This window comes from Nicotiana tabacum, chromosome 23, assembly GCF_000715075.1.
Source record: "Nicotiana tabacum cultivar K326 chromosome 23, ASM71507v2, whole genome shotgun sequence".
In the NCBI taxonomy this organism is placed as follows: Eukaryota; Viridiplantae; Streptophyta; class Magnoliopsida; order Solanales; family Solanaceae; genus Nicotiana; species Nicotiana tabacum.
Genome location: NC_134102.1, coordinates 4,553,302 through 4,571,784, shown reverse-complemented (window position 1 = coordinate 4,571,784; position 18,483 = coordinate 4,553,302). Strand labels below are relative to the sequence as shown.

Below are 18,483 nucleotides of genomic sequence, written 5' to 3'. Positions count from 1 at the left end.
GTGGATGTTCCTTTGGTTTCTCTCTTTCTTTCACCATCTTCTGTTTCATTATACATATCCAATTGATATATAAAGCAAGCAGTTTTTTTTTTTTCAGTTTCAACTTTTTCAGTTTTTAGTAACAAAATAACAACAAAAAACTCAATATAATTTCACAAAGTGAGGTTTGGGGAGGACAGAGTGTATGCAGACCTTACCCTTACCTTACAACGGTAGAGAGACTGTTTCTGATAAACCTCCGGCTCAAGAAAAAAATGAAAAAGAAGCAGAAACAACAAGTAGTAACAATAGCAAGCAAATGTGATAGATTAATCGAAGTGGGAAGAACAACTTATAGTAAAAGAAATCTGCAAGCAAATGTGATAGATTAGTAAAAGAAATCTGCAAGCAAATGTGATAGATTAATCGAAGTGGGAAGAACAACTTATAGTAAAAGAAATCAGCAGATAAGGAGATACGAAAATACGAGACTAATACTAATACTACGGCATGAAAATGAGACATGCGCGCTTAACCACTAATATTTTACCCTAATTTTCAACCTTCATACCCTTGTATCAAGGGTCATGTTTTCAGTGAGCTATAGTAGCATGAAATGCAAATCCAATCCACTCAAAATCTGTTGGAGTTCACAGAAATTGTCTGCTGAAATACTCATTTGAAAATTGTCTTTCATGATAAATGGTAATTATTCCTTTTTATTAATCTAATAACAATTTTACATAGTTACACTCATAGAAGCTTTCAAGTTTAACCAAAGTACATAAATATAGAGTTTTTAGTCGATTCACTTTGATTTTTCTTTTTTCTTGAGTCGAGGGTTTATTGGAAACAAACTTATACCTTCTCAAGATAGGGATAAGATTTGCATACACACTATCCTTTTCAGACACCGTGTGATTACACTGAATTTAAGAAAGCTACAAAAGTTCTTATTTATTTATGTTACAAAAGTCAAAAGTGAATTTACCTTTTGGAGACAACATAATAATGTTTTTGCTAGTCCAACTCCTTCTTACAAGGCAAGTTATCCATTTAGATTCATGATTAGCAATTATCATTATTCATGTGTCATTCTTTCTACTAGTATCATTACATTATAGTTAGTATACTTATACTAAGGGTCCCTTTTTCCTTTACTTTCTCCTTACAAATAATAACTAATGACAGATTCATTATTTAAACACTATTTATACTTATGTTTTACACATATATAAGATTTAACTAAATTTACGAAAATCTTCAAGTTAAAAGAATTAATAAAATAACATACTTATGGGGGTCATTCTATCATAAGTTTGCCAACTAATTAATACTACCAGTTATGATGAAGATTCCGTTTGGACATAAAATTTGGGAGCTTTATTCAAATTTTATTTTCAAATATCTGTTTATTTATAGATTTTAATCATTTTTTGGTAGATTTCAACAAAAAAAAAAAATCTTTAAATCCCAAATACAGCTCTAGATTAATTTTTGAAGTTTTCTACTCACAAAACTACAAATTCCTTTCAAGTAAAATATATGTCCAAACACAATTTTAACTTTCAAAAAATATTTTTCATCTCATATTCAAAAATTTATTTTTTAAGTTTCAATCAAATTTATGTCCAAACGTTAGCTAAGTTTATATGCACGTAGTTGAAGGGTAGAATATTCCAAGATTTCTATGAAATTTGGCCAACTATCAAAACCTTGAGAATATCAAATTAGAAGAAAGGAACGTTAAGAAGACAAAACTAAAAATTAAAAACAAAAACACAATCAATAATATAAGGCATGGGTCAATAATATGTTCCAAATGGAAGAGGACAATATTTTCTTGAAATTTCATTTAAAAAAGCCATTCACTATTTCACTTGATATTTTTTATAACTATGACACCTGCTTAAGTCATAGAAGAGTTGTAAAATTAATGTGAAACAGCCAATAAACGAAAATGAACATAAATGAGTACGATTTTTTTAATAATTTCCTTTTTAAAGCTTAAACAAGAATTAGTAATCAGACCAGAGAAAGAAATAAATGGCTGTAAATATAAAAATTTTCCTTTTTCTAAATATAAGATACTTTAATTGTTTATCTCTTACTGACCAATGTTGAGACACATATTATGACTTGGTTATGAGGAGGAAGTCAACAAAGTAAGAAAAAGTATGTCAAGATTAGAATATTTATTGTGATAGTTAATGGTCACATTTGGTGGCTCAATTTGCAATTTGGCTCGATTTGTAATAAACACCAATCTTGTAACTCAAATGTAATAGAACCCCCACATAATTTAAGTCTGCAAGTTGCAAATTTAACCAAAATTTTAAGAGTTTTTAGTATTAAGCCTTTCAAAGTTCTATGCATATATATTTCCAAATAGTATATTTCCCTTGTCATATTAAATAGCTAAATATTATAAAAATGCTTTACCAAAAAAGTCTAAAGGTAACTCTTCCTAAAAAAGTGAAATTAGATAAATATCTTTATAGTAGTCGAAGGGGAGCCTTGGAGCAACGGTAAAATTGTCTTTGTGTGACATATAGGTCACAAGTTCAAACTATGTAATCAGCCACAGATGCTTGCATCAGGGTATACTGCCTACATTACACCCCCATAGGGTGCGGCCCTTCATCGGACCCTGTGTAAACGCGTGATGCTTTGTGCATTGGACTGTCCTTTTACCTTTACAATAGTCAATAGGTAAAATTTGACCTGACGGTGCAAAATTTTTCAACGACTAAAATTGACCTAATAATTTAAATATAATCTACAATATATAGAAGTGACCTAAGCTTTTTATATTATCATTGTAAATAAGTTAAATTCTAATACACACGATATTCTAAGGGGTCGTTTGGTACGCAGACTAAATTATCCCAGGATTACTAATTTATACCATATGAGAGGTTGGATAGAATAATCACAAGTTTGATGAGATAAAGTGAGATAAGATGAGATATCCTGGATTAAGTATAAGATTAAATTTATACCGTATTTGGTTGGCAGTATAAATTTATCTTATACTGGGATAAATTTATTCTGTCAATCAACACGGTATAAATTTAATCCCACATCTTATCTCACCTTATCGATCGTACCAAACGGTCCCTTAGTAGTATATAAAAAAGATCTAGGGGCTCAAAAGAAAATACGTCCATTTACAAAAAAAAGCCGTTTAACGGTCAACTGTCTTTTCTGAATTCTTCTACAAAATAATAATAATAATAATAATAATAATAATAATAATAATAATAATAATAATAATAATAATAATAATAATAATAATAATAATAATAATAATAATAAATAAACTATTCATCCTTAACTTTCTCAAAAATTGCAAATGGTGAAGCTGTAAAAAATTGCCAAATTGGAAGCATAAGAAAATCCCCATGTCAGTAAGTCAAATATTCCATCATTCCGCGTTTCCATTTCTATAAATATTTATACATTTACTGTGTATGTGTGTGTTAATATTTCCAATTATTAATTAGTGTCCGGCCAGCCCCATTTAAATTTAGAATCATTTAATTTTTTCTAATTTTTCAAGAAAATTTTGTAAATTGTGTGTATAGAGGAGAGAGAAGAGAGGAGAGAGAGAGAGAGAGAGAGTCAAATTATTTGGAGAAAGGGTTGTCGAAGAAAGGGAAGAAATGCAGGAGATCCAGTGCATTGTTGTAAAGCTTTAAGTTTTCATCAGAATTGTACTTTACAGGCATTCATTTGAAGGTATATATATAAAATATATTAATGTACATACATATATATATGACTCCACCTGTATAATTCATATAAATGTCTTATGTATGTATCAGGGTATTTGGTGTTGTACAAATCTTTGATAAGCAGATCATCAAATTCATCTCGAAAATTTTCATCTTTTTTTGAATTTTTATATGCCCTTTTGCTTAATTTGTCCAGTTTTCTAGTTTTCTTGAACCCCATTGTGGTTAAAAAAATTTGATCTTTTTAAATTTTCATATACCCTTTTGCTTAATTGCCTAGTTTTCTTGAACCTCAATTTGGTCTAAAAAGTTTATCTTTTTCAAATTGCCAGACACCCTTTTGCTTAATTTGTTTAGTTTTCTAGTTTTCTTGAACCTCAATTTGGTTTGAAAAGTTGATCTTTTTTCAAATTCCCAGACACCCTTTTGCCTAATTTGTTTAGTTTTCTAGCTTTCTTGAACCTCAATTTGGTTTGAAAAGTTGATCTTTTTCATATTCCCAGATACCATTTTGCTTAATTTGTCTAGTTTTCTAGTTTTCTTGAACCTCAATTTGGTAAGTTGATCCTTTTCAAATTCCCAAACACCCTTTTGCTTAATTTGGCTAGTTTTCTAGAACCCCATAAATGAAAAGGGTGGTTCATGATCTTGATTAGTTGAGAGAATCGAGATACACTTTTGATGAAATTGCTATTATAGATTGTTGATATGTGATGGTTTAATGAGATATTGATGTAAAGTGGTTTTTGAATTCTACATTTGTAGGCTGTAAACCAGGACTAAAGGAGGAGTACCCACAAGCTCCTGAGTTGTTTTCTTTCCCTTTCTGATTTTTGAGGGCGTAGGAATATTGGAGCTATTAGAGGTTAGGGAGGGAAAGAAAGCATTTGCCTTTTGAGAGCTAACTCAATTGGGTAAAAAAAGGACAAATTTGTGATTCAATCTTTAGTAAGAATGAACGGCGTATCTGGTGTGATTTCAAGGCAAGTCTTGCCAGCATGTGGCAATCTTTGTTTCTTCTGCCCTGCGATGCGGACGAGATCAAGGCAGCCTGTTAAGAGGTATAAGAAGTTGATCTCAGACATTTTCACTCGCTCTCAGGTTAGTCAAGGATTGTATAAGTGATATAAGAAACTGTCATCTTCTGTTTGGTTCATTTTTATGTGTTAAATTCCCTAATCAGTTTTTGGAATCTAAATGTAAGTTTCTCTCTGTAGCAATGAAGCACTTCAACTTAATAGGGGTTCTTGAAGTCATCATCTTTTGCTTTAAGTTAGATTTTGATGGCAGTTAGTAGCAGCATTGGTTGTTTTTACTTAATCAACTAGCTGTATCTAACAAAAGGGTGAACAAGTTTGTGCACTCTTCCTGCTGTGTTCCTTAATAACCTGAGCTTTGCTTATGAGTCTGTGAAAGTTCAGTTAAAGATGGCACGGGATTAACTCCCCCACCCTTACATTGTCCATGGGGAGAACTGTATGTAAAAATTCTAGGTTTTCTTAGAGCGGCCACATCCGATTTTGGTCTTGCTGTGTTTTAGGGAAGCCTCACAATAAATGAATTTGGTGGAAGTTGGCTAGGCAATTGGCTACGACGTCACACATGAGCAGATATGCAGAATATGTATGATTGTTCATGCTGATCCAAGAAAGCTGAATCGGGATTTTATTATTTGAACTTCTGCATGATATAACAAATTTCTATACTAATTGATTGTGACGCATCAACTCTATCTGCCATAAGGAATGATAGATTAGATCCAGCTCAAGTTTAACCATACTAACATGTAAAAAACCTGTTCCCGAAATTGTTTTACCTTGCTACTACAATACAGAAGCTTAGCCCGTATAACATTAAAGTGCATTAGATTTGAAGAATTGATGTGCTTAAAATTGATGTCATTTAAAATTGGCAAGCTTATTTTACCTTTAGTTTACACCGTTGACATTAGTTTTTTGAGTTCATATGAGGTACAGAGTAAATCCAGAAACAGTGGTATTTGATTATTTGACAACCGATAAACTTGCTGTCTTTCTGTGCTACAAACACACGTATATGACATTTGTCCATTCTTTGCAGGAAGAAGAACCAAATGATAGGAAGATTGGAAAACTTTGTGAATATGCTGCAAAAAATCCTTTTCGCATTCCCAAGGTATATTCGTTTGCGGTGTTCATGAAAATTATGATCCCTCTGAAACAATCCATGAAAAACCTCCTGAAAGTTTGTAAAATATTACTTTGTTTTCTCATCTTCAGGATAACTTTATTTAGCTCTGCAGTTTCTTTGTCCGTTAATGAAATTCATATTTTGGTAAACTGGAAAAAGCTAGGAAACTACCTCATTCATATTTCCTATTAGGGGGTGGCAATTTGAGCCCAAATCCATTCAACCCGCCCAACCCGCCTAAGGTTGGGTTGGTCATTGCCCCCCCCCCCCCCATTTGTTACCCAGCCCATTTGTTGAACTCAAGACGTCTTGACCCAGCCCATCTCTCAACCCTTCTAAAGTTGGGCGTTAAAATATCTTTAAAATAATTCTTTTTTATTTGATATGTTATAAGAAAAAAAATCTTATTTGGCAACTAAATAATTCATCAGAAAATAACACACATTAATTAAAGCTTGGTAAGAGTTGGGTGGATTGGACTATGATCCAAATTTTAACCCACCCAGCCCATCTCAGCCCAAGTAACTTTTTGACCTGCCCATTTATTGACTCAGCCCATTTTGACCCCCCAAAATCAGCGCAACCCGCCCATTTGACACCCCTATTCCCTATGTAGAAGAGATCTTTTTTGTTTCATGCTTAAAGTCAGTATTTTCTATTACATTTTTATCATTAGCCTTTCTTGGATCTGCTGAACAGATAACAAAGTCACTTGAAGAGAGGTGTTATAAGGAATTGAGAAATGAGAATTTTCGGTCAGCAAAGGTTGTTATGTGTATATACAAAAAGTTGGTTGTTTCATGCAAGGAACACATGTAAGTTTCTGTTGCTTAAAAAAGTATAAATTGGTCTTTTTCAGCTTCTTTCATTTTTTTTTAATTTTTTTTTGTGTTGGCCACAAACTGATGCATTTCTAATTTTCATTTCATCATTTTATCTGTCAGGCCACTTTTTGCAAATAGTCTGCTCAGCATCATACAAACTCTCCTAGATCAGTCGCGGGAGAATGACATGCTAATTGTCGGATGTGAAGCACTATTTGATTTTGTAAATAATCAGGTTGGTTCTTTGGGGTTGTCCTCAACTTTAGACTGGGTCGTTCAGACTATAGGGTGTTATTTATTGTTCATCTTTATGCACCAGTGATACCTTATAAATTTGCAATATCTTATACCTTCTTGACTTTATTGTTTTATGCAGAAAGATGGTACTTACATGTTTCATTTAGATGGTTTTATCCCAAAACTGTGTCAATTGGCACAGCAAATAGGAGAGGAGGAAAGTGCAAAACATCTCCACACAGTTGGCCTGAAAGCACTTTCTGCAATGGTACAGAGTTCATGTGGATTTTGCCTACTATTTAGTCTATTCACTGTGTGCTTTTGATACAAACTGTGGAGGCAATTGTTTTCCGTTAAATACAAACGATATAAAAGTTCGTTTTTCATCAGTTCCAAAAGAAAAATAAGTCAAAATTATATCATCAACAAATACAGAAGTCAAAATGTAGACTAGGACATTACAGAATTCTGAAGACTCTAATGGACTTCTCTTCTTGTTTGCTTCTTAGCATTTTCTGCTAAAGACATTGTTGTACTGTTTAATGGTTATTACCATGAATAGGCTGCAGCATCTTGTTTGAAAAGCATTGCTGAAGTCACCAAAATTAATTATAGCATGGAAATTTAAATAATTAAATCAAAGAATAGGTAGAATCCTACATTGGTAAGTGTATGGCTTGTATTCTCCTCAAAGTCCTGATTTCGTTTTCCATTGAATTCTATACCAGTAACTTCTATGATTAATGGTATAATACCATGACTAATTGATACCTGCAATCGAATGTTGATCCTGGAGTTGTTAAATTAATATTCTTACAAGAACTTAACTGTGTCGCAGGTTTGGTTCATGGGTGAATATTCCCATGTTTCAGCCGAGTTTGACAATGTAAGCAGATTCTTTCCACCTTATTTTCTTATTGTCAGATCTAAAAATTGTTAGCTTAAATCTTTTGATCTCTGGAATATGTTCCGATGTCTGAACTTGTATCGCTTGCGGGATATTACCTTGAAATAGATCTTTTGTATTTCTCAGTAGTGTACTTTGGCACTACTTTATTGCAGTAGCTTAAACTCTGAGTCCATCTTACTTTCCAGATGTCTCTATTACTTCTATTAATATATTTATCCTTTCTATTAGATTGTTTCAGTAGTGTTGGAAAATTATCCAAGGCCAAGAAAGGAAACTCAAGACTCAAATCAGAACAGGTGGGTGGAAGAAGTGCGCAAAGTTGAGGGCCACGTTTCTCCTTCCCCAGATGTCATTGCGAAGGTTCCCTCGTGGAGAATCATTGTGAATGAGAAAGGGGAACTAAATATTTCAAAGTTAATATTTTACACTGAACGTCAGGTGGATTTTTTCTTTTTCTGTATGTGGTGTCCTAAAGTGCATATTAATTTCCCTCGTGACAGGGAGGATGCAGAAAACCCATCATTTTGGTCCAGGATTTGCCTGCATAACATTGCCAAACTAGGTAAGGAGGCTACAACCACACGGAGAGTTTTGGAATCTTTATTCTGCTACTTTGATGACGACAATTTATGGCCTACTGAAACTGGAATTGCTTTACCTATTCTAAAGGATATGCAGTACACGATGGATGCTTCAGGTTTGTAGTTACTCCCTTTACCTATCAAAAGAGAAAAAAGAAAGGGAGAAGTTAGTCCTTTATTTTATCTTCTTTTTATTCTTTGGCACTCTTATTTGCTCTTTGTTATCTTTCATTTAAAAAATATTTCATTACTTTTGGTTCTACTCTTACTAGTATTATATTTTCCTTGTAGATAACATTCATAATGCCTTTTTTCTCACTTTTTTAATTTCTCATTCCCCTATTCAATTGTGCAGGAGAGAATGCACATCTTCTGCTGTCAATATTAGTCAAGCACCTAGATCACAAAAATGTTCTTAAACAACCTGAAATGCAGCTTGACATTGTTCAGGTTGTGACTTCGCTTGCTCAAACCACAAAGATTCATCATTCCATGGCTCTAGTCAGTGCAGTGACCGATATCATGAGGCACTTACGGAAAAGTATACATTATACGCTTGACGATGCAAAGCTGGGAGCCGAGTTAATAAAGTGGAACCGAAGTTTCCAGGAAGCTGTGGATGAATGCCTTGTGGAGTTATCAAATAAGGTGCAGTAAATCTGTCATTGGATTTGAATATCAAATAAGTTGCATTCTACGTAAATTCGTCAGAGCTGTCTTAACCAAACTTGTTGTTATTGATGGGTATTCGGAAGTCATGATTCTTTGTTTCCTTGACTGTTAGGTTGGAGATGCAGGACCTATTCTTGATGTGATGGCAGTAATGTTAGAGAACATCTCAAGTATCAAAGTGATAGCAAGAACTACTATTGCTGCTGCTTACCGTGCTTCTCAAATCATAGCTTCTATGCCAAATTTGTCATATCAAAACAAAGTAAGGCTGATTAACATTTGAATTTGTTAGACTGTTATTTGCTTTCATAGATTTTCCCGACGGATATTGAGTTAAGAATCTGACTTCTCTTTATATATTTAGGCATTCCCAGAGGCTTTATTTCATCAGTTACTCCCTGCTATGGTCCACCCTGATCATGAAACACGAGTTGGAGCTCATCGAATCTTTTCTGTTGTCCTTGTTCCATCTTCTGTTTCTCCTCAGAAGATACCGGAGGACACCCACCAAAGGAAGGCAACAGATTTTTCAAGGGCACTCTCTAGAACTGTTTCCGTCTTCTCTTCTTCAGCTGCTCTTTTTGGAAAGCTGAGAGACCAGAGGTCTTCTTCGGCGGAGAATATTACCCTTGAGACGGAACAGAAAGATAACAACAGCGGGATGCTCAACAGAATAAAATCAACATATAGCGGTGTATATAACACGATAGGCTCTCCTGCACCTGTTGGAGAGTGTACAAACAAATCAAGTAAGGAAGCGGCAGGTTCTGTAACCATCTTCACCATCTTAGTATTATACACTTTGTTACTCTTAGATTCCTTGGCATGACCACTCTGTTGGCTTTACATCATGGGACTTAGTATCTGCTATTCTTTACTACTCAAGCTTTTACCCTCTCTTTACATACTTGACAATTAAATTACTTGCACGGTTTGACGGCTGACTTGCTTAATCTGTGACAATAGCTTATTTTGCTGCACACTCTTGAACATCCTCTGCTGAAAATGATTGGAAGCTTGCTTACAATAATAGGGACAAACAACAACCACAATGCCTCAACCCAAACCAAGTTGGGGTTGGCTATATAAATACTCAATATCCTGTCCATTCTATTTGGATCCATTTCATTCCAATACTGAGTAGTTTGTCTTATTTAAGACATACTAGGATTTCTCTAAAAATCACACACTTATCCTACACTAACATGCAAGTCTACGACAAACTAAAAGGACTCCTGGCAAAACATTGGACCTGATGTACATGTACCAACACGACAAAGCCTTAATCCTAATTAGTTCGTATATTTTTATGTGAATCTTGCTTTTATCAGATTATGTATTTTGTTTAGTATCGAGAAATCCATGGTCTTTTGAGACAATTTTTATGTATTCCCCTCGTTTCAATTTATGTCCTATTTGACCATGCACGGAGTTTAAGAAAGGAAGGAAGACTTTTGAAACTCGTGGTCCTAATCATACTATAACATTTGTGTAGCTATTAGATTTCTGAAATTTGTGATCCTAAACATGCCTTAACATTTGTATTGCTATAGAAGCTTATCATTAAGGGTAAAATAAGAAGTCAAATTGTTTCCAAGTGTAGAAAGGGGTCATTCTTTCCGAAACTGACAAGGAAGGAAATAGGTTCACATAAACTGGGATGGAGGAGTATATGATTTTAGGTCTGTCTCCTCACCTTGTAACACCTTTTATCATTGTAGTATCTCACCAACATATCGTTGTATTTGGAGGTCTCCGTAGTGCTACTTGTACCTTCTATCAAATGTAATAATTTGTAATCTTTTCTAATTATGCATTCATCATAATAGCTGTATATTACGACACTCATATAGTGTATATGTTGGGCATTAGAGTTCAAACATTCATTCGCATTACACGAAAAAGTTTCTAATCTTTTCTAATCGTGTATCCATCTTAACATCCGTATATTCAGAACACTCATATAGTGGATATGTTGGACATTGGACTTAGCAATTCACTCTGATATCGCATTGCTGATATAACTGTTATATAAAACATGTCTTTAAATTTGGGATTGAAAGCTATACAATGTAGTAGCGTTATTTGATTCTGTTTCATTTGACTTCACCAAGTAGTGAAAATTAATTTCCTCATGATCCTCAGGGTCCTAAATCTCTAAGACTCAGCAGCCACCAAATCGTACTCCTGCTCTCCTCACTATGGGTACAATCCATTTCTCCTGCCAATATGCCTGAGAATTATGAAGCCATTGCTCACACATTTAGCCTGGTCTTGCTATTTTCTAGAGCAAAGGTAATTGGATGAGGCAATTTTCTATGTTATGTTAAATCGGTAAAGGAACTTAAGCGTGAACAAACATGTGTTGGTACGTATCCGTATATCCTTTCCTATATTCTCTTAAATTTAAATTATCTTCATGTACTTGTGCAGCACTCATACCGTGAAGCTCTAGTGCAAAGTTTTCAGCTTGCATTTTCGTTAAGAAATGTCGCACTCGTTGAAGGAGGTAAAACTGCCACATCATATATGCTCTCTGTGGTGCGAAACTGCTTAAGATTTTTCTTTCCCTTTAATTCCTTCCTCCATTATATTCTGAGAGGGGGTGGTAAGTAATTGTCTCATTGGAGCTCTAGGAACATGAGAACAAATATCACTTGCCACATTTCTTATGTCCCTAGTATCTTTCAAGTTAACGTGATCCATTTTTAATTGATTGAAGGTTTTTGGACTTACATTTCAATGTTGACTGAAAATTTCTCATTTGGATATCCTAGTAGACTAATCCCACTCTCTGCAAATTATCTATCTTACTAAGTTTCTCTTACCTTTGAGTTTATAACATTTTCATCAAAGAGATTACTATTAACAAGATGAGAGAACCAAACACCTGAAAATAGGAAAGCGCTTAGTTCATACCAATTAAAGAGTTCATGTTGTCGTTGGTGTTTGATAGCAATGCTTAGACGCATGTTACACACAGTGGCGAAGCCAGAAATTTCTCCAAGGGTATTCAAACTTGAAAGAAGTAAAAACAATTTCCCGACAAAGGGTATTCAATATATGTTATATACATCTAAATCTAATATTTTACTTATATACAATTGACCACCCTTAGCAAAAGGTGGCTTCGCCCCTGGCTGCACAGAGCTTCATTCGCTTTTACCTTTAAGGCAAAGACTTGTCAATGATGCAGTTTTCTTTTATGAGGCAAGAACTACTCAATTACTGAAACTCTTGGCAATAACTCATGTGAGAATTCTCAAACACTATGATCCTTCCTTACTGGGAAAATGGTTCAGCTTATCTCTTTTGAGTTTTTGATATCCCTCCTGCATGCTCCCTTGTACATTTTTTTTATTTCAAGGATCTTTAGATCAAAGTTCTTATGATTTTTTTTTCAGGGTCACTACCACCATCACGTAAAAGATCTCTGTTTGTGTTGGCGACATCAATGATTCTTTTCTCATCAAAGGCATATAATATACCTTCTCTCATTCCGTGTGTCAAGGCTACACTTTCAGATAAAACGGTTGGTAACCAATTCTTCACAAGCTTTATATGCATTTGTTCGCCTCTGTGGTCTTTGTTCTTTCTATTGCATGTCAACCTGGTTTCTACTAGCAGCTGAACTGATGAAAAACTACTTTTTGGTGTAATATATTGTTCCTTTTCAGTATTATTATATTAATTTCTATTCGGGTCATAATACATGGGAATCCTTCATTGCATTTTTCAGGTTGATCCATTTTTACATTTGGTTGAAGATAGCAAACTACAAGCTGCTGATTCAAGTTCTGGTTATGGAAAAGTTATATATGGATCCAAAGAAGATGATAGTTCCGCTCAGAAATGTCTCTCGCAAATAAATATCACTGAAGAACAGTCAACAGAATCCTTGGTTTCTTTAATCCTGAAGAGCTTATCTAATCTACCAGATGTAAATATTTCGCTGCTAATTTTTACAACTATATAGTGGTTCCCTGGTTAAGCATTGATCCCTAATATAACTTATTTTGGCACCTAGTTTGAAGTGTCAGCTACAAGGGAAGAGTTGCTTAAGGAATTTTCACCAGATGATTCGGATTCCTTGGGGTCTCAGTTTTTAGCTGATGCTCAACATAGAGTTCAGCAGTCTAATTCAGTTGATGTAAGCATCTGGAGGGCGAAATTTATTTCGGGATACACTTCTATCCTCATTTTCTTTATTTGATCATTCTTTCTACTGTTGTGCAGCTGTCCTCAATATTAGATGATGATGGTCCCGATTTGTCTCAAAGCAGTTCCAAACAGAATGAACAATCCGCCATGGAAATTCCCAATCTGTTGAGTGTCAATCAACTTTTAGAATCTGTAAGTGGCTTTCGAATATAATGTTTATTTAACCTATTATTTATACAAAAACAACTATGTCTCAGTCCCAAGCAAGCAAGGGATATATCCTCTCTGTCCATGCCGCTCCATTTAATCTCATCTTAGAACCATATTATACAATAATATTACTCCCTGCGTTTTAATTTACGACAAAGGGCCAAATATACCCCTGTACTTTCGAAAATGGTCTAAAAATACCCCTCGTTATACTATTGGGCTATATATACCCTTCCCGTCATACTTTGGAACAAATATATCCTTATTTTGGATGGAGTGCCACGTGGCAACACCAGATGAAAACGACCCATTTTTTTTTTTACCCGGTCCGTTTTAAAAAACCCACCACCCGACCCATTTTAAAATTCAGTTTTTTCAAAGCATATATTTTGTAAAAACTAAAAAAAAAAAAAAAATTTGCAAAGTATATATTTTTAAGTCTTTTCAGTTTTTTTTAAAGTATTTTTTTTGTAAAAACTGGAAAAAAAAAAGACTCTCCTAAAGCAGTGGACTACATATGCATTAGTTTTAAAAAAAAAATTCAATTTTTACAAAAAAAATACTTTAAAAAACTGAAAAAACTAAAATATATATATTTTGAAAATTCCTTTTTTTTTTCAGTTTTACAAAAAAATATTTTTTAAAAAAATGCTTTAAAACTGAAAAATACATATTTTGTAAAAACTGAAAAAAAAAGGAATTTGCAAAATATATATTTTTCAGTTTTTTAAAGTATTATTTTTGTAAAAACTGAAAAAAAAAAATTTGCAAAATATTTTCATTTTTTAAAAATTAATGCATATGTAGTCCACTGCTTTAGGAGAGTCTTTTTTTTCCAGTTTTTACAAAAAGAATACTTTAAAAAAACTGCAAAGACTTAAAAATATATATTTTGCAAATTCCTTTTTTTTTTTCCAGTTTTTACAAAAACAAAATCCAGTTTTTACAAAATATATGTTTTAAAAAAACTGAATTTTAAAACGGGTCGGGTGGTGGGTTTTTTAAAACGGGTCGGGTAAAAAAAGAAATGGGTCGTTTTCATCTGGTGCTGCCACGTGACACTCCATCCAAAATAAGGGTATATTTATTCCAAAGTATGACGGAAAGGGTATATATAGCCCAATAATATAACGAGGGGTATTTTTAGACCATTTTCGAAAGTACAGGGGTATATTTGGCCCTTTGCCGTTTAATTTATGGACATAGTTTGTCTCAACACGGAGTTTAAGGAAAAAAAGAGACTTTTAAAACTTGTGGTCTTTTAAAAGCTTAAAGGGTAAAAGCTTTCGGGGGCTATACTTTTGTGTGTTTATAAAAGCTTTCTCATTAAGGGTAAAATGAAAAGTTTAAGGTTAAATTGTTTCCAAATATAGAAATATATCATTCTTTTTTAGACGGACTAATAAGAAAAGTGTATCTGAAACGGAAGGAGTAATAACAATTTGTCTAACCTATTGCTTCTGCACTATGATCTCTGACAAAAAGCTTTACATCTAGCTGTACTCGTGAAATGTTGCTATTACTCCTTCCGTTTCTGATACACTTTTCTTTGTGTGCATGTTGCTATTCTGCATTTCTCACCTCTAGCGAACTTGCATATTCTCATGCCTCCTTTCTGTGCTTATGAGAAAAACCAACCTCATCTGATGGCTCTTTAGTTTGTCTTGTCTTGACAAATATTTGTGGAGTACCACTTAATCCTTTGGCCGATATTTTTTAGTTTTCTATTTTGATCTGATCATCTAAAATTAACTTTGTCTGCTCCAAATGAAGGTTTTGGAGACGGCACATCAAGTAGGGAGAATATCTTTGAGCAATGAACCTGATTTTTCTTACAAAGAAATGACTCATCATTGTGAGACACTTTTAACGGGAAAACAACAAAGGATGTACAATTTGATGAATAGCCAACATCGACAAGATAGTGCACTGATCAGAATATCACAGAATTCCAGTGAACAGGACAAAGAAAGCTCTTCCCATAACCAGGTTGAGAATCAGGTCTCAGCAGTAGTTTTTCTTTTTTCTTTTTGGTTTTCTTTGAGTTCTATAAACTAACCATTTCTTTTTTCTCCTTTTTCCCCATTCTCTTATTCATTTGCTTTTCCATTTCTGTCCTACTTTGGCAAAACGGATAGCTGGGTTATATCTTTTATGGAAAACGAACTTACAGTAAATGCAGCGCTACAATTTTCCTGCTTTACATGATAACTCCAGCAGTTCAACTCTTGCATGACCATTCTGAAATGAGTTTCATTTATTGTTGATATTTAGGACTGTTTTTACAAGTTAACTTATACTCTTTAACAGTTAGAACTCCTCTTACTTTGCATTTCTAGACTTGTTTACATGCTGTAATCTCCTTTATAAGGTTCAAGTTATACTCCGATAACTTGTACAGTATCACATTTAATCCACGTTGATCTTAAACTTACTCTTCACTACTTTATAGGGGCAGGTTAAAAACCAACTCGTAGATCAGAAAGCGGCCAATGTTTCTCAAAAACCATCACCCGGAACTGTCGACTGGCATTGTGGAGCTCAATGTCAAAGTAATCCGGAGACGTTCAGACTACCAGCATCAAGTCCGTATGACAATTTTTTGAAAGCTGCAGGATGGTAGATAGCAATAGGAGTCATACCGAACAGAAAAGGTTGAGATAACTCCCCTCCTGAATCCTGATGGCGGGGTGACTTTGTACGGCTAAAGCCTTATACAGAGCGCTTTCTGCTACTGAGAATCAGAAGATCCTCGTGCAACTCCCGGCACAGAAAGGAAGTCAGCGCCAGGGCTGTAGATAACATAGTTTGTAACTCATACACATCAAAGTTGTTCATTCTTTTGTTCTTTATTCTTTTATGAGGTGATATATTACTATATTGGAGGCGGAGAGGAGACGCATATTGCAGATATTCCTCTCTGAAGATTTGAAGAGTTTTGGCAAAGATGTTAGGTTTTGCTGTCCTAACCAATGCCATTTACTGTGTATAAGATCGAATGTAGCTTTTCCTCTTCTCTTTTTAGTGATTTCAGATGGAGATATGCTCCCCTCTCTGGTATGCAGACACTGCTATTTGAAATGAAAATAACACTTTGGTTTATTTAATTTTTCTTTTATTTATGTTATCTACTCTTATTTTATTTTGGTTATATGAGTTTGAGTTTAAAGAAAAAAGTGAGGATTCATATTGTCTACCAACTTTGTTTGGGACTGAGTCATAGTAGTTGTTGTTTTATAGTATAATATGAACTGTTATAGTGTACTTTTGAACATTACAACCCCGTGGGCGTGGGTTCGAGTCACCAAATGAGCATTAGCTCCAACAAAGAGGAATCAAAAAAAAGAAAGTGTACTTCTGTACATCTGATATTTACATCAATCCAATAAATAAATGACACGTGTCTCCATAAACTAAACACCGAGTTGGAGTAAAATCCACCAACCATGTATACTCATCAATGAGCTGCAATCATGAATTGACATTACAACCCATGATTGGAAATTCTTTTCATGCTTTAATTCGTCACTCCGCTAACTTGATTTATTTGTCTTAATTTAATTAGACGCGGAGTTTAAGAATCTTTGTGCTTTTAAAGACTTAAACTAAGAGGTGTATAACATATTAACAATACCATTAAATTTTGTGATCTTAAACATATCATGCCATTCATACAAAAGGAGTTAAAATAGGAATGTTGGAATTAAAAGCTACTACTAAATATAGAAAGGACGCTTTTTAAAATTAGACGCATAAACTGAAAAAAGTCAAAATAAACAAGAAATTAAGAAAATAAAATCTGGGCCTAGGCCCAAAACCTGATCTCCAAATCCATTTCGTACATGGTTGATCCATCCTAAAACGACAGCGCCGCCACGATCAAAACGACGTGACATTACAAAATAAACGTCAAAACGCTGTCGTTTTTAACCTCCAAAAACCCTTCTCAAAAGTACAACTCCATAACATTTCAGCGTAGAAGAAATTTTTCATACCTGTCCAGTCTCCTCGATTCCTTCATCACTTCACGGTAAGCACCCACCCACCCCCACTCCCTTAGCATCCTCATTCCTTTTTTTTTTTTTCTTCTCTCTAATACGTGTAGATTTATTGAAACTCTTGTGCCACCATGTTTGTTACTGCTTGAGATGAATTTTGCATTTAGGTTATTTGATTTAATACTTATTAGAGACAAAATAACATTTTTACGTGCGGTTATACGGTTTAGATTAATGGGTTTATTCTTGTTTTCTTCATATCGAAGCCACGGTTGAATGATTGAATTGATTAATTTTTAACCAATTATTTGTGTGATTTGAAGGGTTTGGCTTAATGGGTCAACTTTTGTTTGGTTTGTATCGTAGCCAAGCTTGATTCTTAGCATGGATATTGTATGCAGAGGGGGATCTAATGAATAAGCTACAGGTTCATATGAATCCAGCAGCTTTAGCTTAGAATGTGATACAAGTTATAGGAGTATAACTTGAACCTTATAAAGGAGATTAAAATCTAAGTGTAAACAGTAGATTTTGAACCCACTAAATTAGATGGGATGTGGTAGAATTCCGAAGTCGAACCCATAAATTCAAATCTTTGATCCGCCTCTGATTTTATGGTATAGTTTAATGCATCCTGAAGGGCTCTGTTTGATTTTATTAGTTTTAACCAGTGTTTTTTGCGCAAAAAAGCGACAGGGGCTCGCCTCGCTTCAAAAGCGAAGCGCACACTTTGCTGAAGTGAAGCGCAATTCTTAAAAAACATAATGTAAACCTTGCAAAGACACAATATAAATAATCAAAAAGTTCAATTTAAAAACTTAAAAGTAGGTACCACAAAATCCTCCATAAACCATACAATAAGCAAAATCAAAACCACTAAATTACTAGAATCAACATCTTATTCATATAAAATTAATCAAATAAACTGAAAATATAACATATATAATAATTAATTTTATAAACTGAAATACACATTAAAAAATTCAAATAAACTGAAAATATAAC

At 34.0% G+C, this 18,483-nt stretch overlaps 1 protein-coding gene across 1 annotated transcript; it reads left to right on the top strand.

The window, feature by feature from the left end:
• Positions 1 to 3,522: 3,522 nt before the first annotated feature.
• On the top strand, positions 3,523 to 16,582 carry LOC107774580 (protein SEMI-ROLLED LEAF 2). The gene is made up of 20 exons (XM_016594155.2): positions 3,523 to 3,720; positions 4,482 to 4,817; positions 5,796 to 5,870; positions 6,585 to 6,700; positions 6,830 to 6,944; positions 7,086 to 7,214; positions 7,785 to 7,832; positions 8,085 to 8,269; positions 8,357 to 8,553; positions 8,793 to 9,085; positions 9,222 to 9,371; positions 9,474 to 9,869; positions 11,255 to 11,404; positions 11,543 to 11,618; positions 12,514 to 12,641; positions 12,849 to 13,049; positions 13,137 to 13,259; positions 13,346 to 13,462; positions 15,254 to 15,481; positions 15,933 to 16,582. Exons 2-20 carry the CDS (start codon positions 4,671 to 4,673, stop codon positions 16,101 to 16,103), a joined length of 3,045 nt encoding a protein of 1,014 aa, XP_016449641.1. The 5' UTR covers positions 3,523 to 3,720; positions 4,482 to 4,670; the 3' UTR covers positions 16,104 to 16,582.
• Positions 16,583 to 18,483: the final 1,901 nt, after the last annotated feature.

Excerpts from the sequence above, each read along its gene's own strand:
- LOC107774580 (XM_016594155.2), top strand. The coding sequence starts at position 4,671 with ATGAACGGCGTATCTGGTGTGATTTCAAGGCAAGTCTTGCCAGCATGT. Across the intron at positions 13,050-13,136 it reads GCTTATCTAATCTACCAGAT|TTTGAAGTGTCAGCTACAAG; the intron begins GTAAATATTTCG and ends TTTGGCACCTAG. Across the intron at positions 13,463-15,253 it reads TCAATCAACTTTTAGAATCT|GTTTTGGAGACGGCACATCA; the intron begins GTAAGTGGCTTT and ends CTCCAAATGAAG.